The sequence below is a fragment of the Dendrobates tinctorius genome, unplaced genomic scaffold (assembly GCF_039654945.1).
Source record: "Dendrobates tinctorius isolate UK_male_01 unplaced genomic scaffold, ASM3965494v1 ptg000358l, whole genome shotgun sequence".
Lineage (NCBI taxonomy): Eukaryota > Metazoa > Chordata > Amphibia > Anura > Dendrobatidae > Dendrobates > Dendrobates tinctorius.
In genome coordinates this window covers 750,558-770,384 of record NW_027362024.1, presented here as the reverse complement: position 1 = coordinate 770,384, position 19,827 = coordinate 750,558, and the positions used below count along the sequence as shown (strand labels likewise).

Below are 19,827 nucleotides of genomic sequence, written 5' to 3'. Positions count from 1 at the left end.
TCCTGTGTGAGTTCTATGGTGAGTAACAAGCAGTGATTTATGTGCAAAACATTTCGTACATTCTGAACAGGAAAATGACTTCTTTGCTTTAGGAGCAGTTTGTTTTTTATTGCCTCTTTTTTTACTTTGATTTTCCTTAGTAGTCAGTAATGAATCAGAAGATGGGACCTGTTTCATAGGATCAGATGACAGATCTTTGCTGTGAATGGATGATGATATATCTGGAGTAATAGCAATCACTTCAGTTGTAGCTTGTAGGATCTCAAGATCATCCGATTTAAAAGTTGAATATGTCAGCTGTCCCTCTGATCTCCTGGTACAGTCATCTGCTAAGATAAAAACAATTATTACTTATTAATAAAATATCCTTGAGTTTTATATTTTTGAACATTTCTACTTAAACTGTCCATAAAAATGGCAAGCTATGTAAAAACTTTAATTATTTACCAAGACAATGACAGTTCACAGTCTAATAGAAAACCTTGTTGGATGAACCAGTAGTGTGCGGTGTTCAACTGTTTGTTCATTCTGCCTCCCAAATATCAAATAAAAAGAAACCAATCAATGTTATGTAGGCGAAAATAATACCAATTCTCATCTCACAAAAACAAGTCCCCACTCAGGTCCATCATCTGTCAGTGGAAAAACAGAGGTTCCCACACTATTAGTGGCCCAAAGGCTGTTGAAAAGCAACAAGGTTTCTATAAACCAATCCAGCAAAATCCGCTCTCACTTCGGAGTCTTGCAGTGTGCGCCAACAACATTTAGGATCCCTGTATTCAGCAATATTATAGTGAGAAGAACCCACTTAATTTTTGGTGTGTGTCTCCTGGAGCACAATCTGGGCACTATGTGCTGGGTAAGAAAATGGCAAATGTGTAATTTTCACTCTCCAACATCCACTGCGTGTTAATTTCCAGAAAGAGGCTGTGGAGTCAAAATATGCACTCCTCCTACACACGTGGTCAAAATTGTTGGAACCCCTCGTTTACTGACAGATAAACCCACAATGGTCACAGAAATAACTTGAAGCAAATGAAAGTCAGATATTGCTTTTCAACCATGCTTCCACAGTACTTTAAAAAAAATAAAACTCATGAATTAGGCCTGGACAGAAATTATGGTGCCTTTAACTTAACCGCTTTGTGACCACCAATAGTACATAAATGTCGGCGCTAGCAGGGCTTTGTGCAGCACTGACTTTTATCTACGGTCGGCGGTTTTGTGCTCATCAGGCCCCCATGTACCTTATAACGAGGGGATTCCAGCGCACAACGTATCCTGTGACCCTCGACCTCATTGAGACCTGGTTGGTTCAGGTCCTTATGATGTCAGCATCACACCAGGCAACGAGACAAATCACTAGGAAAGTTTGTTGTAGCAGCGAACTTTCCCGGGCAATCTGCATCATAAAAACACTGTTTCTCCTCAGATCTCCTGTCAGTGAGAGATTAGAGGAGAAACAGTGTTACAAGTGCTGCTGGCACCAGCTGTGTCAGTCAGCGATTGTGCTATAAAGTAAAAAAACAACTAAGGCAGGTTAGGGTTAGTGCTATAGTTAGGGTTAAAAATGACAAAAATCTTGGCACTCAATATGTGAAATATTCAGACACTTTTATTTTGTGCATCCAGACAGAAAGGTTTAAACGTTTTCAGTCCAGCATAGGACCTTCATCAGAAAAATCTCGTTTACTGAAATAAATAAATCCTTCCAATGGTAGCCAAAAGAAGGACAAAGAGAGCCTGGATGGCCAGTGGAAATGTTAAATGGCTGGCGTCTGGAAAGCGTATGTGGACTGAGCCGTCCAAAATTAGAACAGGCAGCTGTACAGCGTAGGGCTTCAGAAAAAGGACCTCTAGGGTCACTAAAATAAGGAGTGAAGACAGCACTGATAGCAGTGGTTATACAACCTCTAGAATTGAATTGCACTGGTGAAGCCCTGGTCCGTGGTCTGGCTGCCCTGTGTGTAAGACTGAAAACGTTTAAACCTTTCTGTCTGGATGCACAAAATAAAAGTGTCTGAATATTTCACATATTGAGTGCCAAGATTTTTGTCATTTTTGATTGATGGGTTGGATACCCGACTTGAGCACCAACAACCAAACTATTCCTGAGTGCCGTGCTCTCTTTATAGGATAGTTAGGGTTAAAGTTAGGGTTACTGTTGGGCTAAAGTTAGGGTTTATTCTAAAGTTAGGGGTAGGTATTGTGAATTCTCTTACTTCTGGGTCAGGGCTCCCTCTGGTGGTTACTGGAGGTAGTGGAGCTGGCCGGATTGACAGAGGTCTGCCACCTGATGATGATGACGATTGGAGATCTGGGGTTACTGATTAGAGTATTTAAGTCAGCAGACTTCCTTCAATCCCGGGTGATGATTGCTTTCCTGTGCATTCTGAGGTCTGATGTCTCCTGCCCTGATCCTGCAATGTTCAGCTAAGTTGTTCATGTGCTAATCCTTTGCATCTGATCTGGTTTTGTCTCTTTCTGCTTGTTGTGAGGGTTCAGCTTGCTCCCTGCTGGGGGCTGTAAGAGACCACCGCTCCATATGTTACAGCTTGTGTCAGTTTGTTCAATCCCCTGTTATATTAGTCTCTTTTGCTTTGCTTCCAGTTCATATCAGAAAGCTGATATAGTGGGGGCGAGGTCGTGAGACCTCAGTGTTTTTTTGTACATCAGACATGTTGGATTTTTCAGGGTTTTTTGCGTGATTGCAGACAGTGTCTTTCCTTTCCTATCCTATCTAGCCAGCTTGGGCCCCATTATTTGCTCAGTCTATTTTCTGCCTGCGTTTGTGTTTTATCTTGTCTCACCGACGATATATGTTTGGGGGCTATCTATTCCTTTGGGGTCTACTCCAGGGCAGTTTAGATTTCACCTTTCTTGCTTTAGGCTTTGCTAGCTCTCCGGCTGTGCCAAGGCATCAAGGGTATCATAGGTACGCTCCACGGCTGCTGTTAGTTGTGTTGTTAGGACTAGGGATCTGCAATCCGCTAAGTGACCAACCTTTCTGGTTTTCTGGTGGCCTAGCCTATTCCTGCCATCCTCCTCGGTGACCTGTTCATAACAGGTAGGCTAAAGAATTAGGCTTTTCTCAATTGTCTCCCCAATAATTAGGTCACATCAGTCACGTCGTAGTTTTCTACTTACGGGAAAAAAAATAAAAACGAATAAAATGGCCCGTCAGTTTTATAGTGCAGAGGAGGCTTATGCACTTTTATGTTCTGACAGTGAAGAAAGTGCAGTGTCAGATGGCGATGAGGATGGCGAGGGCTTTATTAGCAGCCACAGTGATAGCTCAGAAATGAGCAGTGATTCTGGTCCATCCTCACACACAAGGACCAGTACAACAAGAAGGACAAATAGCGCTTCTGGAGAAATGTCACCAACTCAGGGAACAATGCCCAGTACTAGCGTTGTCCCTAGTGCTCGCGAATTGGCGCACACCAATGTCCAAGGGGCTTTGCCTCTTGATGTAGCATTTCTCAGAAGGGAGGCTTCGGATTCGGCTACTCCATTCATCCCAAATTTTAATGCCACTCCTGGTATAAATGTGGAGGTGGAAAATTTTGGACCAATTAATTTTTTTAATTTGTTTATGACAGATAGCTTGCAAAAGCATATTGTCCTACAAATTTATATGCGTCCAAATTCATCAGCCAGAATCCACGATCTTATTATGCTAGGTCAAATTTATGGTACCAACTAATATCCTAGAAATTAAAACATTTTTAGGACTTACATTCGCTATGGGGCTTGTTAAAAAACGATCATTCAGTCCTATTTGTCCAACCGCCCTGTTCAAGCCACCCCTATGTTTTCTGCCATTCTTCCTAGGACCCGTTATGAAATGCTCATGAGATTTTGGCATTTTAACGTCAATAGTCAATGCCTGCCCAGAGATGTCCCAGAACATGACAGACTATTCAAAATCAGACCCATCATCGAATACTTGACAGAAAAGTTCTTATAGCTCTACACCCCAACAGAAAACATTTCCATTGATGAGTCCCTTGTAAAATTCAAAGGAAGACTGCACCTCAAGCAATTTATTCCTTCTAAGAGGGCAAGGTTCGGAATAAAGCTCTATAAAATGTGCGAGAGTTCAACCGGATACACATCAGCATTTCACATTTATGAGGGGAAAGACAGCCAACTAAACCCACCAGGATGCCCTACTTATCTGGGGACATCTGGAAAAATGGTTTTGATTACCAGGAAAAGATCACTGAAAATCTTGTTTTTGAAAATGTTGTCCCTGCCAATCCTTTAGAATCTGATGTCAGAAGACTCACTGAGCGACATTTTATTGCACTCATCTCAGTAACTGAAACAAGAAAGAACCCCCAGAGAAGATGTCGTGTATGTTCCAAGAGAGGAATGAGGCATGATACCCGCTGCTATTACCCACAATGCCCATCATTGCCAGCCTTATGCCTCCATGACAGCTTTCAATATAGTACACTATAGGAACAAAAAAGCACAAATAGGGTCTTATCTGGGTTAATAATAAATATAAAAGAAATCCACTCACCTATTGCAGGAGAGATCAGGCATGTATGATTATTAGTCAGCTGCTGCACATCTAAAAGGTCAAACAAGTGACCGCTGATATATCAATTCTTATGGAACTAATTTATGGACTTCCATGCACTGCTTGACAAAATACAGGAGGTGGCTCTTTTACTTAAAAACGCCTGAGAGGGGTGACAGGTTCCTTTTAACATTTTCCGGGGGTAGGTCTCCAGAGACACAAATTGGGCACAATATATTGGGCACTACAATGACATTTTTGCAATTTTTGCTCTGAAACTTCTTCTAAGAGTTTCTGGAAATCATCCTTTTAGTGAAAATGGTCACTATATCCATAGATGAATTCCCAGAGGGGTGTCATTTCCAAAAAGGATCACTTCAGGGGAAATTCTGGTGTTCTGGCACTTAGAGGCTCTCCAAAGGGCAACAACAGCAGAATCCCCCCTGAAGTGACCCCATTTTGGAAATGACACCCCTCTGGGAATTGGAAATGACACCCTTCCTCGAATTTATCTATGTTATGAATGGGTCACCGAGGAGGAAAGCGCAAAAGGCTATGCCACCAGAACACCAGAAAGGTTGGTCACTCAGCGGATTGCAGACCCCTGATCTTAACAACACAACTAGCAGTAGCCGTGGAGCGTTCCTACGATGCCCTAGACGCCTCGTCACAGCCGGAGGACTAACTAAGCCTAAAGACAGAAAGGTGAAATCTAAACTGCCCCAGAGCAGATCCCCAAAGGAATAGACAGCCCCCAAACATATATTGTCGGGGAGACAAGATGAGACACAGACAGAAAATAGACTGATCAAATGATGGGGCCCACACTGACTAGATAGGATAGGACAGAAAAGGCACTGTCTGCAATCACGCAAAAACCCTACAAATTCCAACATGACTGAAGCACAAAAATACTGAGGTTAGCACAACCTCGCCCCCACTAAATCAGCACTCAGGTGTGAAATGGAGGCTAGCAACAGGCTAATACAGCAGGTGACTGAGCAAACAAACACAAGATACAAAAATACAGGGCAGGAGCCAGAAGCCCCAGGGGGAGCCAGCTGACTCCTGACAGCAAGGCAAAATCAGATGCAAAGGATTTAGCAAATGACACTTAGCTGGAAAATGCAGGATCAGGCAGGAGACAGATATCCTCACTATGCACAGACAGGAGTATCCCCGGCAGCCACTGAGAGAAGTCTGCTCGCTTATGTACTCCCAGTCTCTACCCCCACTTCTCCAATCATCCTCTGCAGCTGTTGGATTAACATCAAATTGACCAGCTCCACTACCAGCAGTATCCACCAGAGGGAGCCCTGCCTCAAAAGTAAGATTAAGAGAGTTCACAACACATCTATGTACACCCATAGTTTTACCTATGTTGACCATATACTTATCTACCTATTTTCCAATGTAAAATCTGGGCTTAAAACAACATTTTAGCGGTAAAAATGTACCATATTTTTCGGACTATAAGACGCACTTTTTCCCAAAAATTTTTTAGAGTCGGAATATACTTACAAATGCTGCGGCGCATCGCAGCAATGGAGCTGTGGGGACTCCGGCTTTGACAAAATGGTGGCGGAGGCCCCTCGCAGCACAGAGCACTGCCGCCCCAGCACAGAGCATTGCCGCCGCACCAGCACAGAGCGCTGCCGCCGCACCAGCCTTGACCACCGAACGTCTGTGACCACTCATGCACCTTTGCTGATCCCTCCCAGTAAGCTGAATTCAGACTCTCCAAACGCGACATGGCAACCGCTAATTATTCCAGCAAATTTTACATTCAAAAAGTCAAATGGTGCGCTTTCCCTTCTGAGCTCTGCCGTGCGCACACACAGTAGATTTCCCCCAAATATGGGGTATCAGCATGCTCAGGAGAAATTTCAAAACAAAACGTATCATCCATTTTCTCCTGTTACCCTTGCAAAAGTAAAAAAAAAATTAGGTCTACATGAAAATTTTTGTGAAAGAAAAGTAAATGTTTATTTTTTCCTTACACATTCCAATCATTCCTGTGAAGCACCTGAAGGGTTAAGAAACTTCTTGAATGTGATTTTGAGTACCTTTAGGGGTGCAGTTTTTACAATGGTGTCACTTTTGGGTATTTCCTGTCATACTGACCCCCCCAAACTCACTTCAAAGGTGAGGTGGTCCCTAAAAAAAATGGTTTTGTAAATTTTGTTGTAAAAATGAGAAATCGCTGTTTAGCTTTTAACCCTTATAACTTCCTAAGGAAAAAAAATTTGTTTCCAAAATTGTGCTGATATATATATATATATAGTTGATATAGATGCTACTGTGCAGGCGCCGCCATCGCCTGTGACATTTTGCTGGATGTAATTTTTTTTATAAGCCCAACAATAGCCACAATATTATAGGCATGTACATATTTTAATTGTCTCCCATTGTAAGATCTTTTTATATCTCTGTAAACAGTGCCTACTTTTTGGAGTAAATATAAAATTTATTAGTTCCGTCTCCTTGTTCTGTGACGAATTCACGTGCCTATAAGCTAATTACGCTACTATTTGGGTTGGCTTCGGAACCCCTGTATTAATTTTAAATATTAATATAGAGAATCAGAAGTTGGTGGCAGCGGTGTGTTTTGGCTAGGTGGGTAGAGCTGGTAGTGACTGAGCGGGTTTTATAGGCAGATTGTGTAGCTGCGGCCAAAGCATTTATAATTCCCTCACTGCAAGTGGACCTAATAGCCATTGCACAACAAGTAGCCCGTCCGGCGACTTCCTAGGTGCAGTTCTCTGACTGACCTGAAGGTAAGGGGGGCGCCTGCGAGCTCCAAAGTGGAACTGGAAAGTGGGATATACATAAATCTCGGCAGTTCGTGACATATTGTGGCAGCAGTGGGATATCTACAATAAACCCCTGCGGTAAATTGTTGGGGCAAGACAAGCTTGCTGCTTTCATCACATTGTTGACAGCAGTGGGATAACTAAGATAAGCCCCCCTGCACATGTGATAGCCGTGTGCGGTCAAAGGTCACACCACTGTCCCCTCCAACCTCCCTTATCTCTGCCGAGGAATTTGGCACACACTTCAAAAATAAGATCTACCAAACAAGCCAAGTCTTCATCATTCAACCAACACAACCCCTTTGTATACCAGACCACTGCCCAAACCCCATAACCTCCCTCTCCAACATCGCTGAAGGGGAGCTTAATTGTCTCTTCTCCAAATCGCACCTCACAACCTGTGCACTCGACCACATCCCATCCCCTCCCCAACTTCAACACCACACTTATCTCATCCCTAACCCACCTCTTCAACCTATCACTAACGTCTGGTACCTTCCCTTCTGCTTTCAAACATGCCACAATCACGCCTATCCTTTAAAAGCCAACCCTCGACCCAACCGCAATGTCCAGCTATCGTCCAATATCACTGCTCCCATTTGCTTCCAAACTCCAGGAGCAGCACGTCCACGCTGAACTTTCTTCCCATCTATCATCTAACTTGCTCTTTGACAATCTACAATCTTTATTTATGCCCCCATCACTCCACTGAGACAGCCCTGACCAAAATTACTAACAACCTAATTACAGCAAAATTAAATGGACAATACTCTCTACTCCTGCTTCTAGACCTGTCTTCTGCATTCGACACAGTTGACCACTGCCTCCTACTACATATCCTCTCCTCCTTTGGCATCAAAGACATCGCCCTATCCTGGATCTCCTCATGCCTTTCCAACCGCACATTCAGCGTCTCCCACTCCCACACTACCTTCCTCATCCCACCCTCTCTCTCTGTTGGAGTCCCCCAAGCCTCTGTTCTAGGACCCCTACTCTTCTTAATCTATACACTTGGCCTGGGGCAACTCAAAGTCCCACAGATTCCAGTACCACCTTTATGCCGATGACACTCAGATCTACCTTTCTGAGTGGGTACATTTTGGGTACAACATTTTGGCCCAGATGTCACCTCTCTGCTGTACAGAATCCCGGAGTGTCTATCAGCCATATCCTCCATCTCCTCTCGCTTCCTCAAGCTCAATGTGGACAAATCTGAAGTCTTCTTTCCTCCATCTCACAGATCTTCCTTACCTGACCTATCACGATTAATGACATCACGCTTTCCCCAGTAACAGAAGTCTGCTGCCTCGGAGTAACCTTTGACTCTGCCCTGTGCTTCAAACCTCACATCCAAGCTCTTTCTACCTCCTCTTGCCTCCAGCTCAAAAATATTTCAAGAACCCGTCCTTTCCTCAACCTACTAAAATACTTGTGCATGACCTCATCTCCCGCCTCGACTACGGCAGAATTCTTTTCTGTGGTCTCCCTGCTAACACCCTCGCACCTCTCCAGTCCATCCTTAACTCTGCTGCCCGACTAATTAATCTCTCTCCTCGCTACTCCTCCACTTCTCCCCTCTGCAAATCTCTTCACTGGCTCCCACTCCCTCAGCGTATCCAGTTCAAATTACTAATACTGACCTACAAGGCCATCTATAACCTGTCTCCCCCATATGCCTCTGAACTAATCTCCCGATACCTTCCCTCACGTAATCTCTGGTCCTCCCAAGACCTCCTCACCTCCACAATTATTCGCTCCTCACCCAACTGCCTCCAAGACTTCTCCCGAACTGCCCCAATTCTCTAGAATTCTTTGCCCCAACAAGTCCAAATATCAACCACATTTGGATCCTTCAGACGGAACCTGAAAACCCACCTCTTCAAGAAAGCCTACAGCCTGCAATGACCCCGCTACCTCCTTCTCTCTCACCACTACCGGGGATATCACCTCAACCAACACCGGAACTGCTACGACCCACCAACCTACTGTCTCCTTACCCACCATCCTGTAGCATGTAAGCCCTAAAGGGCAGGGTGCTCTCTCCCCTCTATCAATCTGTGATTGTTAGCTTGTTTACTGTGACATCTGCAATTTGTATGTAACCCCCTCTCATGTACAGCACCATGGAATCAATGGTGCTATATAAATAATAAAAAAAAATGTAATCAGAGCACCACATAAAGCCCCGCCCAGAGCATGAGAATCTCATTAACTGAAAACTACAACTACAGATTACACAACAGTAAACCAGAGTTGCATTCATTTATGGTGGCTCATTGGAGCTACTATGAATCCTGAGCAGAAGATTAGAGATAGTTTTGCTCCCCATTTCAGGAGAGATTGTGCAGTAATCTGAATTCCTTAGGATCAAAAACAATGTAATTGGTTGTAAGTTCTATAGAAAAGGGCTTTCAATGCCCAAAGTCATTTGAACAGTTTTGGGTGGAGGAGAATGTTGTGGTCTAGAGGCAAAATGGTGATCATGGTAATACGGCCGGACTACACCACCGATGAAGCAGCCAAAGCCAGTGACTGAGAGGAATCTGTGACTTCTCTGGATTCAGTGGTTACTACTCACCATTCATCACCCCTCACATATGTCTCTGTAGTATTAATATGGGTCAGATCTTCACCCTGAAACAAATATTGTAAAAGTCACCGACAGATGGAGAAGTCCCATCTATGATCAGCTCTAATCCTGCCATCTCCACCGTTCTCATCACACAAGTATAAAACATATAATACTGGTGGATAAAACAAGACTGAGCATAAGACCTTCACAGCCGTCTACACATCATAGGGGAGATCTCCTGACACCTTCTCTCCATCTACCTGATGATCCTGAGGAGCACTGGGATCTTCTTGCTTACAGTCCTGTGGAAGAAGAGGACGGGGACATCTCTCTGGTGTTGTCCTCTTACTAGATAGATCTGGAGGAAACACAGGGACTGAATTCATTCTCTACATACAGATAATTATAGGCCGTGTGTATTTAGTCCTGTCTATTACCTGGAGATGTGAGGGGCTGGGGAACCTCCATTATGACGTCCTTGTACAGATCTCTGTGTCCTGCTAAATACTCCCACTCCTCCATGGAGAAATAGACAGCGACATCCTGACACCTTATAGGAACCTGACACATACAATGATACCGTCATCCCCCGATCCCTTCATAGTGTTACTGTATAATGTCCCTGCATTCCCAGCAGTGTCACCTCTCCAGTCAGCAGCTCCATCATCTTGTAGGTGAGTTCTAGGATCTTCTGGTCATTGATGTCCACATGGATCAGGGGGAGAGGTGGAGGCCCCGTGATTGGGCTCAGGGGTCTTTCACATCCCTCAGACACAGGGTCCTGACAGCGATCACTAGAGGTCTTCTTCACCACTGTGTAATCCTGGTTATGGAGAGACACATTAATAAATCTCACTCCAGACATTTCCAGAGTCCTCACCTCTCCAGTTCTGTCCATCTGTTATTCCCATAGATAAGAATGATGTAATGTGACGTCATCAGAATCTCTCACCTCTCCAGTGAGACGGAAGAGGATCTCTAGGGTGAGGTGTAGTATCCTCTCCGCCATCTTGTCTCTGTCCATATCCATCCTTGGTGGGTAAATCAGGAAAATTCTCTTTTGTAGAAGATCTTCACTGAGAGGATCCGATATTGTAGAGACCTGAATGAGAAGATGATCCGATGTAACACCATAAGAATCCTGTGTAATAATACAATTACTGGAGATAATAAGGGAAACATATGAGGAGATTTATTATCTTACAGGGTTTAGTTTTCTTCCCTGACATCTACTAATAAAACCTATATATTTAGGCCACAGACAACAAGCAGTTTCCTCCTCGGAGTCGGCAGTTGAACACGTTCCTCATAGACTCATCTTCCATAACGCTAATTCTCGTCTCATTACCGACACTGGAATCGGCATTAGCAATACTGCAGGAGATATTCATTACACGCGACATGAGAAATAACTCCTTCATGATGAGGACAACATCTTCATCTTCTACTGCGGCTCTAGAAACAGATTTGGCCAGAGTCGGTCACTGACTCCATCCCCACCGGCCGTCTATATGAAGGTTTCCCGTCTTCCCCATACTGGAATCTTCTCTCACGTTAGATCTCAGCTCTGAGTCACACACAGAAGTTTGAGGCTTTTAGAAAAGATTTTTAGGTTCCACAATCACAACGGACAGAAATGATCTGATCCCAAAGTCTCCATGTACAGTGATTTATGGGGTTTATTTCTGGCCTTAGGCTTTCCTATATTACAAGAAAAACTCCAGAAAAAGCCGATATTAAAATGTTTCTACAGAAAATTGGCTCCAACAATTCTTGTAAAAATAAAAACATAAAAAAAGCAGAAGACACATTATATTTTAACAAGTGAAACTTTTTGGGCCCCATAACATAGATGTACACCGCAGGAACGGCACAGGAGCGTCTGCAACAAAACCCTGGCAGTTTAAAGGGAAGGTGCCATCAAAGCCGGATGTGGCGTTGGCGCGCGTTCCACTTGCCGGATGTGGCGTTGGCGTGCGTTCCACTTGCCGGATGTGGCATTGGCGCGCGTTCCACTTGCCGGATGTGGCATTGGCGTGCGTTCCACTTGCCGGATGTGGCATTGGCGTGCGTTCCACTTGCCGGAGATACAAGGCTGTGGACCGTGCGCCATCAAGCCAACTTGGTTTCATATTCTACTTCTATGCGGTTCAAGAAACCGGAAGTTATTTTGGCGTGTGTTCCACGTACCGGAAACACTAGGTTGTGGAGCGCACGCCTCTACCTCATTGGACACAATTAGTAGCCCGCCTTCATTTGAGTGTGGTGGATTTTTTCCTTGCGGCTCACGCGCCTTTATGGCACACTGGCGTGCGTTTCAACCACCAGAAGTACCATGGTATGTTCTCCCCCTGCCTTTCTCTGGGGTAACACGCGTCTGTAAGACGTCCTAGTGATTGGAGACATAATGGCATGCACACCATATGTTCAGTGTTAACACCTGTGGGAATTCCTAATGGGAAGTGGTAATTAATTTCTCCTCATCTATGTAAAGTTAACCCTTTTTGTCCTGCCGTTCCTCACAGCTTCAGACAAGGAGTGGAGGGATCCATTCCTCTCTAGCTCAGCACTATGGCACCTCACCTCCTATCACAAGCAGAAGTCCCCTGATGACTCAGCTTGGAAGAAACGCGTTGGGCCCTTCCATGGGGGAATGCAGGGCTTGTTTAGCACAGGGGGAGCTGTGGACGGTCGGGGGGGGGGGGAGTCTTGGGGATAGACTACTGTTAGCCCTTTGGGGTCTTGTAGGGCATTTTCTTCCCCTTGTCCTGTATGGATCATCCTGGACCCAGGATCTCCTTTTCCTCCCGCACCGGCTTCATGAATTGCTGAGCTTGTGCCTTTCCTTCCTTATTGCTCTGGCATATTTCGGGTGGTAACTCTATAACTGTCATCCAGATTCCAGTCATTCCTGTTATATGCAGCCAGAATCTGTCAGTTGTTATTTGCGGGGTTCTGTGGGATTCTCCCAGATCCACAAGGTGAGATTCTGGGACTTGCTGATTGCAGTTCAGCCATTTCAAGTGGGAATCATTCCTCCTGATCGGGCTGTGCTCCTCACGCCCCTTTATTTGTGACTTCACCCAAACATTTATATTCATTCACTCTGGGGGACACAAAATTGTATTTATTCTACTATCTAACTAAAGGTTATGTTTTATCTCCCGTCCACCACACGCCAGCTCCAGCTCCGCCCCCGTCCACCACACGCCGACTCCGCCTCCGCTCCCATCCACCACACGCCAGCTCCGCCCCCGTCCACCACACGCCGGCTCCGCCTCCGCTCCCGTCCACCACATGCCAGCTCCGCCTCCGCTCCCGTCCACCACACGCCAGCTCCGCCTCCGCTCCCGTCCACCACACGCCGGCTCCGCCTCCGCTCCCGTCCACCACACGCCGGCTCCGCCTTCGCTCCCGTCCACAACACGCCGGCTCCGCCTCCGCTCCCGTCCACCACGCGCCAGCTCCGGCTCTGCTCCCGTCCACCACGCGCCAGCTCCGGCTCTGCTCCCGTCCACCACACGCCAGCTCCGCCCCCGTCCACCACGCTCCAGCTCTGCTCCAATCCACCACGCGCCGCCTCCGCTTCCGTCCACCACGCGCCAGCTCCGCCTCCGCTCCCGTCCACCGCACCAGCTCCGCCTCCGCTCCCGTCCACCATGCGCCAGCTCCGCCTACCACGCGCCAGCTCCGCTCCCGTCCACCACACGCCAGCTCCGCCTCCGCTCCCATCCACCACACTCCGGCTCTGCTCCCATCCACCACGCGCCGGCTCCGGCTCTGCTCCCGTCCACCACGCGCCGGCTCCAGCTATGCTCCCGTCCACCACGCGCCTGCTCCGGCTCTGCTCCCGTCCACCATGCGCCGGCTCTGCTCCCGTCCACCATGCGCCAGCTCCACCCCCGTCCACCACGCGCCAGCTCCGCCTACCACGCGCCATCTCCGCTCCCGTCCACCACACGCCAGCTCCGCCTCCGCTCCCGTCCACCACACGCCGGCTCCGGCTCCGCTCCCATCCACCACGCGCTGGCTCTGCTCCCGTCCACCACGCGCCGCCTCCGGCTCTGCTCCCGTCCACCACGCGCCGGCTCCGGCTCTGCTCCCGTCCACCATGCTCCGGCTCTGCTCCCGTCCACCATGCGCCAGCTCCACCCCCGTCCACCACGCGCCAGCTCCGCCTCCGCTTCCATCCACCACACTCCGGCTCCGCTCCCGTCCACCACACGCCGGCTCCGGCTCTGCTCCCGTCCACCACGCGCCGGCTCCGGCTCTGCTCCCGTCCACCACGCGCCAGCTCCGGCTCTGCTCCCGTCCACCACGCGCCAGCTCCGGCTCTGCTCCCGTCCACCACGCGCCAGCTCCGGCTCTGCTCCCGTCCACCACGCGCCAGCTCCGGCTCTGCTCCCGTCCACCACGCGCCAGCTCCGCCCCGTCCATCACACTCCAGCTCCGGCTCTGCTCCCGTCCACCACGCGACAGCTCCGCCCCCGTCCACCATGCGCCAGCTCCGCCCCGTCCACCACACTCCAGCTCCGCCCCCGTCCACCATGCGCCAGCTCCGCCCCGTCCACCACACTCCAGCTCCGGCTCTGCTCCCGTCCACCACACGCCAGCTCCGCCTCCGCTCCCGTCCACCACGCGCCAGCTCCGCCTCCGCTTCCATCCACCACACGCCAGCTCCGGCTCCCGTCCACCACACGCCGCCTCCGGCTCTGCTCCCGTCCACCACGCGCCAGCTCCGGCTCTGCTCCCGTCCACCACGCGCCAGCTCCGACTCTGCTCCCGTCCACCACGCGCCAGCTCCGGCTCTGCTCCCGTCCACCACATGCCAGCTCCGCCCCGTCCACCATGCGCCAGCTCCGCCCCGTCCACCACACTCCAGCTCCGGCTCTGCTCCCGTCCACCACGCGCCAGCTCTGCTCCCGTCCACCACACGCCAGCTCCGGCTCCGCTCCCGTCCACCACGTGCCAGCTCCGGCTCCGCTCCAGTCCACCACACGCCAGCTCCGCCAGCTCCGGCTCTGCTCCCGTCCACCACGCACCAGCTCCGGCTCTGCTCCCATCCACCACGCGCCTGCTCCGGCTCTGCTCCCGTCCACCACGCGCCAGCTCCGCCCCAGTCCACCACGCACCAGCTCCGCCCCCGTCCACCACGCGCCAGCTCCGGCTCTGCTCCCGTCCACCACACGCCAGCTCTGCCCCCGTCCACCACGCGCCAGCTCCGGCTCTGCTCCCGTCCACCACACGCCAGCTCCGGCTCTGCTCCCGTCCACCACGCGCCAGCTCCAGCTCTGCTCCCGTCCACCACGCACCAGCTTCGCCTCCGCTCCCGTCCACCACGCGCCAGCTCCGCCCCCGTCCACCACACTCCAGCTCCGGCTCTGCTCCCGTCCACCACGCGCCAGCTCTGCTCCCGTCCACCACGCGCCAGCTCCGGCTCTGCTCCCGTCCACGCGCCAGCTCCAGCTCTGCTCCCGTCCACCACGCGCCAGCTCCGGCTCTGCTCCCGTCCACCACACGCCAGCTCCGCCCCCGTCCACCACACTCTAGCTCCGGCTCTGCTCCCGTCCACCACGTGCCAGCTCCGGCTCCGCCCCCGTCCACCACACGCCAGCTCCGCCCCCGTCCACCACGCGCCAGCTCCGCCCCGTCCTCCACACGCCAGCTCTGCTCCCGTCCACCACACGCCAGCTCTGCTCCCGTCCACCACACGCCAGCTCTGCTCCCGTCCACCACACGCCAGCTCTGCTCCCATCCACCACGCGCCAGCTCCGGCTCTGCTCCCGTCCACCACACGCCAGCTCCGCCCCCGTCCACCACACTCTAGCTCCGGCTCTGCTCCCATCCACCACGCGCCAGCTCCGACTCCGCTCCCGTCCACCATGCGCCAGCTCCGCCCCCGTCCACCACACTCTAGCTCCGGCTCTGCTCCCGTCCACCACGTGCCAGCTCCGGCTCCGCCCCCGTCCACCACACGCCAGCTCCGCCCCCGTCCACCACGCGCCAGCTCCGCCCCGTCCTCCACACGCCAGCTCTGCTCCCGTCCACCACACGCCAGCTCTGCTCCCGTCCACCACACGCCAGCTCTGCTCCCATCCACCACGCGCCAGCTCCGGCTCTGCTCCCGTCCACCACACGCCAGCTCCGCCCCCGTCCACCACACTCTAGCTCCGGCTCTGCTCCCATCCACCACGCGCCAGCTCCGACTCCGCTCCCGTCCACCATGCGCCAGCTCCGGCTCTGCTCCCGTCCACCACACGCCAGCTCCGGCTCTGCTCCCGTCCACCACACGCCAGCTCCGCCTCCGCTTCCGTCCACCACGCGCCAGCTCCGCCTCCGCTTCCGTCCACCACGCGCCAGCTCCGCCTCCGCTTCCGTCCACCACGCGCCAGCTCCGGCTCCGCTCCCGTCCACCACGCTCCGGCTCTGCTCCCGTCCACCACGCGCCAGCTCCGGCTCTGCTCCCGTCCACCACGCTCCGGCTCTGCTCCCGTCCACCACGCGCCAGCTCCGGCTCTGCTCCCGTCCACCACGCGCCAGCTCCGGCTCTGCTCCCGTCCACCACGCGCCAGCTCCGGCTCTGCTCCCGTCCACCACGCGCCAGCTCCGGCTCTGCTCCCGTCCACCACGCGCCAGCTCCGGCTCTGCTCCCGTCCACCACGCGCCAGCTCCGGCTCTGCTCCCGTCCACCACGCGCCAGCTCCGGCTCTGCTCCCGTCCACCACGCGCCAGCTCCGGCTCTGCTCCCGTCCACCACGCGCCAGCTCCGGCTCTGCTCCCGTCCACCACGCGCCAGCTCCGGCTCTGCTCCCGTCCACCACGCGCCAGCTCCGGCTCTGCTCCCGTCCACCACGCGCCAGCTCCGGCTCTGCTCCCGTCCACCACGCGCCAGCTCCGGCTCTGCTCCCGTCCACCACGCGCCAGCTCCGGCTCTGCTCCCGTCCACCACGCGCCAGCTCCGGCTCTGCTCCCGTCCACCACGCGCCAGCTCCGGCTCTGCTCCCGTCCACCACGCGCCAGCTCCGGCTCTGCTCCCGTCCACCACGCGCCAGCTCCGGCTCTGCTCCCGTCCACCACGCGCCAGCTCCGGCTCTGCTCCCGTCCACCACGCGCCAGCTCCGGCTCTGCTCCCGTCCACCACGCGCCAGCTCCGGCTCTGCTCCCGTCCACCACGCGCCAGCTCCGGCTCTGCTCCCGTCCACCACGCGCCAGCTCCGGCTCTGCTCCCGTCCACCACGCGCCAGCTCCGGCTCTGCTCCCGTCCACCACGCGCCAGCTCCGGCTCTGCTCCCGTCCACCACGCGCCAGCTCCGGCTCTGCTCCCGTCCACCACGCGCCAGCTCCGGCTCTGCTCCCGTCCACCACGCGCCAGCTCCGGCTCTGCTCCCGTCCACCACGCGCCAGCTCCGGCTCTGCTCCCGTCCACCACGCGCCAGCTCCGGCTCTGCTCCCGTCCACCACGCGCCAGCTCCGGCTCTGCTCCCGTCCACCACGCGCCAGCTCCGGCTCTGCTCCCGTCCACCACGCGCCAGCTCCGGCTCTGCTCCCGTCCACCACGCGCCAGCTCCGGCTCTGCTCCCGTCCACCACGCGCCAGCTCCGGCTCTGCTCCCGTCCACCACGCGCCAGCTCCGGCTCTGCTCCCGTCCACCACGCGCCAGCTCCGGCTCTGCTCCCGTCCACCACGCGCCAGCTCCGGCTCTGCTCCCGTCCACCACGCGCCAGCTCCGGCTCTGCTCCCGTCCACCACGCGCCAGCTCCGGCTCTGCTCCCGTCCACCACGCGCCAGCTCCGGCTCTGCTCCCGTCCACCACGCGCCAGCTCCGGCTCTGCTCCCGTCCACCACGCGCCAGCTCCGGCTCTGCTCCCGTCCACCACGCGCCAGCTCCGGCTCTGCTCCCGTCCACCACGCGCCAGCTCCGGCTCTGCTCCCGTCCACCACGCGCCAGCTCCGGCTCTGCTCCCGTCCACCACGCGCCAGCTCCGGCTCTGCTCCCGTCCACCACGCGCCAGCTCCGGCTCTGCTCCCGTCCACCACGCGCCAGCTCCGGCTCTGCTCCCGTCCACCACGCGCCAGCTCCGGCTCTGCTCCCGTCCACCACGCGCCAGCTCCGGCTCTGCTCCCGTCCACCACGCGCCAGCTCCGGCTCTGCTCCCGTCCACCACGCGCCAGCTCCGGCTCTGCTCCCGTCCACCACGCGCCAGCTCCGGCTCTGCTCCCGTCCACCACGCGCCAGCTCCGGCTCTGCTCCCGTCCACCACGCGCCAGCTCCGGCTCTGCTCCCGTCCACCACGCGCCAGCTCCGGCTCTGCTCCCGTCCACCACGCGCCAGCTCCGGCTCTGCTCCCGTCCACCACGCGCCAGCTCCGGCTCTGCTCCCGTCCACCACGCGCCAGCTCCGGCTCTGCTCCCGTCCACCACGCGCCAGCTCCGGCTCTGCTCCCGTCCACCACGCGCCAGCTCCGGCTCTGCTCCCGTCCACCACGCGCCAGCTCCGGCTCTGCTCCCGTCCACCACGCGCCAGCTCCGGCTCTGCTCCCGTCCACCACGCGCCAGCTCCGGCTCTGCTCCCGTCCACCACGCGCCAGCTCCGGCTCTGCTCCCGTCCACCACGCGCCAGCTCCGGCTCTGCTCCCGTCCACCACGCGCCAGCTCCGGCTCTGCTCCCGTCCACCACGCGCCAGCTCCGGCTCTGCTCCCGTCCACCACGCGCCAGCTCCGGCTCTGCTCCCGTCCACCACGCGCCAGCTCCGGCTCTGCTCCCGTCCACCACGCGCCAGCTCCGGCTCTGCTCCCGTCCACCACGCGCCAGCTCCGGCTCTGCTCCCGTCCACCACGCGCCAGCTCCGGCTCTGCTCCCGTCCACCACGCGCCAGCTCCGGCTCTGCTCCCGTCCACCACGCGCCAGCTCCGGCTCTGCTCCCGTCCACCACGCGCCAGCTCCGGCTCTGCTCCCGTCCACCACGCGCCAGCTCCGGCTCTGCTCCCGTCCACCACGCGCCAGCTCCGGCTCTGCTCCCGTCCACCACGCGCCAGCTCCGGCTCTGCTCCCGTCCACCACGCGCCAGCTCCGGCTCTGCTCCCGTCCACCACGCGCCAGCTCCGGCTCTGCTCCCGTCCACCACGCGCCAGCTCCGGCTCTGCTCCCGTCCACCACGCGCCAGCTCCGGCTCTGCTCCCGTCCACCACGCGCCAGCTCCGGCTCTGCTCCCGTCCACCACGCGCCAGCTCCGGCTCTGCTCCCGTCCACCACGCGCCAGCTCCGGCTCTGCTCCCGTCCACCACGCGCCAGCTCCGGCTCTGCTCCCGTCCACCACGCGCCAGCTCCGGCTCTGCTCCCGTCCACCACGCGCCAGCTCCGGCTCTGCTCCCGTCCACCACGCGCCAGCTCCGGCTCTGCTCCCGTCCACCACGCGCCAGCTCCGGCTCTGCTCCCGTCCACCACGCGCCAGCTCCGGCTCTGCTCCCGTCCACCACGCGCCAGCTCCGGCTCTGCTCCCGTCCACCACGCGCCAGCTCCGGCTCTGCTCCCGTCCACCACGCGCCAGCTCCGGCTCTGCTCCCGTCCACCACGCGCCAGCTCCGGCTCTGCTCCCGTCCACCACGCGCCAGCTCCGGCTCTGCTCCCGTCCACCACGCGCCAGCTCCGGCTCTGCTCCCGTCCACCACGCGCCAGCTCCGGCTCTGCTCCCGTCCACCACGCGCCAGCTCCGGCTCTGCTCCCGTCCACCACGCGCCAGCTCCGGCTCTGCTCCCGTCCACCACGCGCCAGCTCCGGCTCTGCTCCCGTCCACCACGCGCCAGCTCCGGCTCTGCTCCCGTCCACCACGCGCCAGCTCCGGCTCTGCTCCCGTCCACCACGCGCCAGCTCCGGCTCTGCTCCCGTCCACCACGCGCCAGCTCCGGCTCTG

General features: G+C 54.6%; 1 protein-coding gene across 1 annotated transcript; it reads right to left on the bottom strand.

The window, feature by feature from the left end:
• Positions 1-232: 232 nt before the first annotated feature.
• Positions 233-15,736, bottom strand: LOC141075507 (uncharacterized). The gene is made up of 7 exons (XM_073562590.1): positions 13,847-15,736; positions 10,869-11,018; positions 10,560-10,739; positions 10,354-10,477; positions 10,177-10,274; positions 9,923-9,978; positions 233-329 (listed from the first exon to the last, which is right to left on the bottom strand). Exons 1-7 carry the CDS (start codon positions 14,741-14,743, stop codon positions 323-325), a joined length of 1,512 nt encoding a protein of 503 aa, XP_073418691.1. The 5' UTR covers positions 14,744-15,736; the 3' UTR covers positions 233-322.
• Positions 15,737-19,827: the final 4,091 nt, after the last annotated feature.

Bases quoted from the DNA above. Each gene is read 5' to 3' on its own strand.
- LOC141075507 (XM_073562590.1), bottom strand. From the start codon at position 14,743: ATGTGGTGGACGGGAGCAGAGCCGGAGCTGGCGCGTGGTGGACGGGAG. The intron at 10,740-10,868 runs GTGAGAGATTCT...CTCCATAACCAG, and splicing joins TCTTCCGTCTCACTGGAGAG to GATTACACAGTGGTGAAGAA. The intron at 10,478-10,559 runs GTGACACTGCTG...TGTATGTGTCAG, and splicing joins TGGAGCTGCTGACTGGAGAG to GTTCCTATAAGGTGTCAGGA.